The sequence below is a fragment of the Aristolochia californica genome, unplaced genomic scaffold, assembly GCF_029961685.1.
Source record: "Aristolochia californica isolate CCGP_79_NKW_82.1479 unplaced genomic scaffold, dmAriCali1.0.hap1 SCAF_10, whole genome shotgun sequence".
Taxonomy (NCBI): domain Eukaryota; kingdom Viridiplantae; phylum Streptophyta; class Magnoliopsida; order Piperales; family Aristolochiaceae; genus Aristolochia; species Aristolochia californica.
Genome location: NW_027181771.1, coordinates 29,779,129 through 29,785,008, shown reverse-complemented (window position 1 = coordinate 29,785,008; position 5,880 = coordinate 29,779,129). Strand labels below are relative to the sequence as shown.

At 39.3% G+C, this 5,880-nt stretch overlaps 1 protein-coding gene across 1 annotated transcript; it reads left to right on the top strand.

The window, feature by feature from the left end:
• The first annotated feature begins 762 nt into the window (after positions 1–762).
• Positions 763–5,421, top strand: LOC137942371 (TPR repeat-containing thioredoxin TTL4-like). The gene is made up of 5 exons (XM_068787994.1): positions 763–2,751; positions 3,161–3,356; positions 3,434–3,603; positions 4,221–4,551; positions 4,867–5,421. Exons 1-5 carry the CDS (start codon positions 1,724–1,726, stop codon positions 5,038–5,040), a joined length of 1,899 nt encoding a protein of 632 aa, XP_068644095.1. The 5' UTR covers positions 763–1,723; the 3' UTR covers positions 5,041–5,421.
• Positions 5,422–5,880: the final 459 nt, after the last annotated feature.

Sequence of the window (5,880 nt, the reverse complement as noted above, 5' to 3'; positions counted from 1 at the left end):
AACAGCTTTGTCCATAGCTGAGCATATTGGAGCAGATTTAAGAGTAGAAAACAAACGAGGTTCATTGTCCCTTTTCTTGCTTACTACTACGTGATGGCTTGCATTATGTGTAATCCTTCCTCAACATGAAGCCTTGACATGTTAGGATGCCAGCAACAAGGCAAGGAAACAGCGCATGTGGACTCGTGCTCGCTCATTTATGTCAACCATCGCCATCACTAATTCATCCATGGACTTTTTCTCGAAGCTGTTGTGTATCAGCACATGGGTCTCTTCCTCGAATGCCAACCTTCGCTTAGCTAAGTTGCCGCTAAATTCAATGGAAGGCTTTTCCTCCTTTCTGAGCTTCAAATTTCCTAATCCTCCACCCCATCAAAGGACTTAACCATGTCAGTTGGTACCGCTCCAATGTCTTGTGTTCATTTAGTCAGAATCATGAAGAAGGAAAGCGCCATCTCCAGCAGCTGGCATGATCAAACAGCTTACAGAGGATGCTTTTTCTGCAATCATGCATTCGTGGTCCCTCCAGATACAACTCATGCTCTTCCTACTGGGACCCTTTCAACCACAAATTTTTCAATGCTCCGAAGGAAGCCCCTCAACTGTCGTCCCTGATTTATTGGCCTTATCCTCGTCGAGAGTACGGGAACTCTCTAGTCCATCCCACAAGCAGATGCTGTTCTCAGGATAAAATAAAAAAAAAAAAAAAAAAAACTTTTTGTAACAATTTGGAGATTCCATTAACGAAACCAGTAAACCAGAACACTCACCCCTACTTGCAGTTAGCTGTGTTGGCCAAGCAATGGTGGTTACCAAGCAGCAATGGCAGTTTATTCGACGGGACCAGTCCCAATTAAGTTGCCAGCCAAAACCCACTTATTTTCTCTTCAAAAACAAGAAGGACATCCATAGTGCAGAACGAACAGGAAACACTAGAACGTGATCCGCCCAACCTTCCTCAAATCCCTGAACGCTCTCGGTCCTTTTCGTTGTGGGCTCGGCTTTAAGGTCCTGGCTGGGGGTGAAGGAGCGTTGGCTATCATGGGTTTGCTGCATCAGAGATGGACGACAAGAAGAATGCCAAGCAACCCACATGGCCAGCTTGGGTGGTTTTTTAGCTTTCCCTCCAAATTCCTACTTTTCTTAAGAGTAGCTTCAAATCTCATTATTTGAGTTGCTGTTGCTATTCTCATTATTGGTGATCGGAATCCTCTGCCATGGAAAATTGTGTATATATATTGCTACATTTGTTAAATCAAAATGCAGGTCCTCCCCTCCGTTGCTTATGTCCTATTTCATGTTCTAGGTCTGTCTCCTTTATATATTATATATCTATACATTCAAACAGAATTCAGATGCTTCCACGTTTATAAGTGGACTTGACCTCTGACTCTTTAGTGGAGGACATACTTCTTAATCTTTCATTTACCAGTTCCAGTTACTCCACTCAGCTGATCAAAAGAAGTGACACAAGAAAAAGTCCCCTCTTCATTTGCATGTTTTCAGGGCTTTTAGGTCCTCAGGTTAGTATCTGTTAATTCTCAATCGCTGGGTTTTTCTGCATTTTCTCGTAGTCAGTAACAAGAAACTGTGGAAGCTCTAGAATTCAGTGTTGGGCATTGTCTTGGATTTTTCTTCCACTTTCTCCTACATCATGGAGTTGGAGAAATAATGATATTTATTTCTGGATTTTCTTCTCTTTGATCTTTTTGGTCTGTCTGGGATGGGATTTGATATAAATAGAAACGTTGTCAGCTCTAAGGTCTCCTTATCTGGCGGGAGAAATTTGAGGTCTTCTAATGCAGATTCGGTCTGTAAAGATTGTGAAGGAAACTACTCATTTTGCAGTAGGCAGAAGAATGCAAGTTGTGAAACTGCAAATGCAACTGGAACCCCTTGTAAAAGTTCAGTTCAAGTTATAAGAGATGAAAGGGCCCCATTTATCTCTTGCAAGAAAAGTGATGAAACTCATAACTCATGGAAGTTAGAGTACAAGCGTGGTGGCAAGAGTTTTGTGAGTTTGGCTTCATTGGAGAATATCAGGATGGGTAGAAGCAGCCACTTTCTCAATAAAAATATTCTGCCAAATACTGGAACGGTTACAAGCTGTCAAAAAGTTGAGAAATCTAGAGAGAAGGATAATTTGATTTCCCATTCAAGCCCGTCAAATAGATCCTGTTCCAACAGTGGAAGTCCCAATTCTGTTCTTTGGAAACAGGAAGAGAATTCGAAATCTATGACTTTGAGTAAAGAAGCTGGATGCCAAGGCGCAAACGTTCTTTCATTTGGAAACATATATAGAGGTACTTCAAAAAGAAAACATGCTTGCAGAGAGAATCCTGTTGTTACATGTACAGAGGACTCGCAGAATTGCAAAGAGTTTAGAGTTCAATCAAATGCGCAGGTGTTGGGCTTAGGAGGAGGTAATTATGGTCATGGCAACGTTATAAAAAGTTCAGCTAATGCTGATATTTGGCAAAGTCCTAAAGTGAGTGTGAAATATAAAAATGTTGAAGAACTAAAAAGTGCAGGGAATGAAGAATACAAGAGAGGTAACTTCTTAGGGGCTATTTCCCTTTATGATCAGGCAATTACATTGAGCCCTCGAAATGCTCCATGCCACAACAATAAGGCTGCTGCTTTGGTGGGACTTGGCCGATATCCTGAGGCTGTGGGAAAGTGTCTAGAGGCCATCCAATGTGATCCTTTTTACTCTAGAGCCCACTACAGACTTGGCTGCTTGTATACTAGGTATGTTTGAAAACCACTTTTTAGATTTTGTTGCTTCCTACTTGATTTGTTTTGCTCAGTTTGCATGGGTTTTTTATTTTTTTTATTTTTTACTGTTGTGCAATATTATGCTCTTAGAGATTACAATGTCTCATGCCATCAGCTTCTGCCCTTGAATGAGAGCCGTAACTTTTTCCAGCAATTGACTTGCACAGTAGGCACATCTGTTAGTTTGCTTTCCAGGACAAGTTCTACCCCTGACATTTGAGGGATTATCATCACTTATCATTTAGTGAAGTTTTATCCCATGTGGAGGTCCTATACAGGATAAAATAGGTCCATTTCACATGAGTTCCATCTAAGGATGTACATGCACACACAATTATAAGAAAGGCTTTGCTATCCATCATGACGACTCGTAATTTGATAGGTTGGGACGTGTGGAAGATGCAAAATATCACTTCTTATTGTGTGGACAGAAGCCTGATTCAGAGCCCATGGATAAACTTCTGGATCTTGAATCACACCTATCAAATATGAGAAAGGCAAGGAAGATTCAGGATTGGCAGGGGGTTCTAATTGAGAGTAATTTGGCAATTCATGCTGGAGCAAATGCTTCTGAACAGGTAATTGTAAATGACATGATATAGTTTAAAATTTCGTTGACAAATAAGCTTTTTTTCTTATATGCACTCTTGGGCAGGTCCTGGCTTGTAAGGCAGAAGCTCTACTCAAGCTCCACAAGGCAAATGAAGCACTTGAAGTTTTATTGGTAGCAGCGAGAGAATTAGGACAAACCAACTCAAAAAGGATCTGCATGAGGGATGCATCCTTACTGGTCATTCAAGCACAGGTCTACATGTACTTAGGAAGGTAAACACATGATCTATTTACAAGAAAATTTTGATTGCTGTCCGTTCTTTTTCCAACTTGAACTATTATTTGGTAGAGCTTAGCAAGGTATGTGACAGATCTCTTTCTGAGTAAAACTTATGACTGGTGCCTCTGTGTGTTTTTTTCTGGAATAAATGTTTTTGCAGTTCTTTACTTGTCTTTTTTTTCCTCCTCTTATTAAGGAAATCAGGAAGAATTCATTTGTAAGAATTTCAGAGTAGACTATACTTGTTCGATCTACTTGTGTCATACATGGAGTGAATATGTATAGGTATACATATATGACCTAAGTTCATCTAAGTTAGGCAGACCCAGTTTTACCCTTGAGTTTAACTTGAATGTCTTAATTTCTTCTTACTATACATCTTTTTCTTGTTTCATGCATTCATGTTTGAAATGTATGTAAGATTTTTTTTTTTTTTTTTATGATAAAATGGAGGTAATAGCACTGGTGTAAATATAATGAAGTGGCACTTTTGTAAATAGGGAAATATTTTTCGGAGAAAAAAGTTGGTGAAACTAAGATTGGCTGTCCATCCAGAGAAAGAGAGAGAGTTTTATAACCTTGTATCTGGATTTTTACTCTTTTCATTCAGGTTCGATGATGGAGTCAAAGCTGCAGAACAGGCAGTTAACTTGGACTCTGGACCCGAGTCTTTGATGTGGCTAAAGAAAATGTGGACCCTCGCTAATGCAAGAAAAACTGGGAATGAGCTTTATAAGGCTGGAAAATATATAGATGCATGTGAAGCATATGGGCAAGGACTGGAGAGCGCTCCTTCAAATAGTGTCTTGCTTTGCAATCGGGCAGCCTGCAGGTCCAAGCTTGGGCAGTGGGCAGAGGCTGTTGAAGATTGTACAGCTGCCTTAAATAATCGGCCAGGCTATACAAAGGCTCATCTACGACGGGCGTACTCATATGCCAGAGTATGTTCTCATTCTTCTTTACTAACTTCTGGAGGTTGTAATGCACATAAAGTCTGTTATAGATCTTTTAAAAATAAACAATTATCTTTGTTTGCATTGAGCTTATTTTTAACTCAAATTGATTACCACATTTTTTGTTCTTATTTTTGGGGGGATTTGAGTGTTAAAGATGGACAATAAGGAATTCCCAAAACCAATTCTTAACATGAACTTGCAATTTACATGGTGTGAAATTTATATATATAAAACTTTATGTCATATTTGCGGCTATCTACATTTAGCATTTGAAATTTTGAACTTGCTTTCCTGGATCAGCTCAAGCTCTGGGAGGAGTCTCTGGCAGATTATAAGGTGTTGAGGCAGGAGATACCTGGAGATCTAAGCATTGCACATTCTCTTCACCAAGTTGAATCAGAGCTTAAAAAGATTCAGCAAACAGGTTACAAATCGCATCTCGGTGGACATATGACATGTGTGCTCAGTTATTGAAATCTCCCCAATCAACGAGGAAGAAGTGCTCCAGTCATTACAGTATTCTTAAACATGGATAATGAAGCTAGATGACTATCCTACAAGGCGGTTTTATGTTGATGGAATTTCAAACACGCTGGTGCCATTTTCATGACCTACAAAGATGACTTGGAGAGTTACTTCGTCCTCATCAGTTTATGCTGCAGAAAACAAGTCAGGTTTATCAGTCTGAAACAAATCTTTAATTCTTTATGGGTATGTGCAATACTGAGAAAGGATGCCTTGGAGGTTAGCTCGCCTGGCCCTGCAAATGTGTCTATAAATATTTCTTTTTCATTTGTTGGTTGAGACAATGTAATGACATTTGCTTTCAATATATGCTTTTCTGATTTGTTGTTATTCTTGTTATTGTACTGAAGAAGTGTTCCTCAGAAGTAGCATCTACAAATTGTACAGTGGAGAGACCTAGCACTCGTCTTATCTCTTGCCCATTTTGCATTAAAACAGGTGGAAAGAAATAATTAATTACAAGTATTAAACCGTCAAAATGTTGAGCCAGGTTTTCTAATTCGGGGACCGATTGAGATATATGAAAATCTGATTGGGATATGGACTTGTCAGTCCAATGATCAGACTCGGGGTGAACAGAAGAGCTGAGTTCTTGCCTATGACACGACCGGCCCTGTCCAAATTCCCATCTGACCCAGCTGAGTTCACTCACTATCGAAAGAAAGCTCAATCAGACCTAGTAGTTTTAAATTATTATTATTTTTTAAATGATAACATCTTAGATTCGAGCGAACCAAAAATCTTCATATTTATTTTTGTATTTTTATCAAATTTCCAAGATTGGGTTTT

What these genes read in the sequence shown, in the direction of transcription:
- LOC137942371 (XM_068787994.1), top strand. Translation starts at nt 1,724, where the DNA reads ATGGGATTTGATATAAATAGAAACGTTGTCAGCTCTAAGGTCTCCTTA. An exon ending in CTTGGCTGCTTGTATACTAG is followed by an intron (nt 2,752 to 3,160) that starts GTATGTTTGAAA and finishes GTAATTTGATAG; the next exon opens with GTTGGGACGTGTGGAAGATG. An exon ending in GGGCGTACTCATATGCCAGA is followed by an intron (nt 4,552 to 4,866) that starts GTATGTTCTCAT and finishes TTCCTGGATCAG; the next exon opens with CTCAAGCTCTGGGAGGAGTC.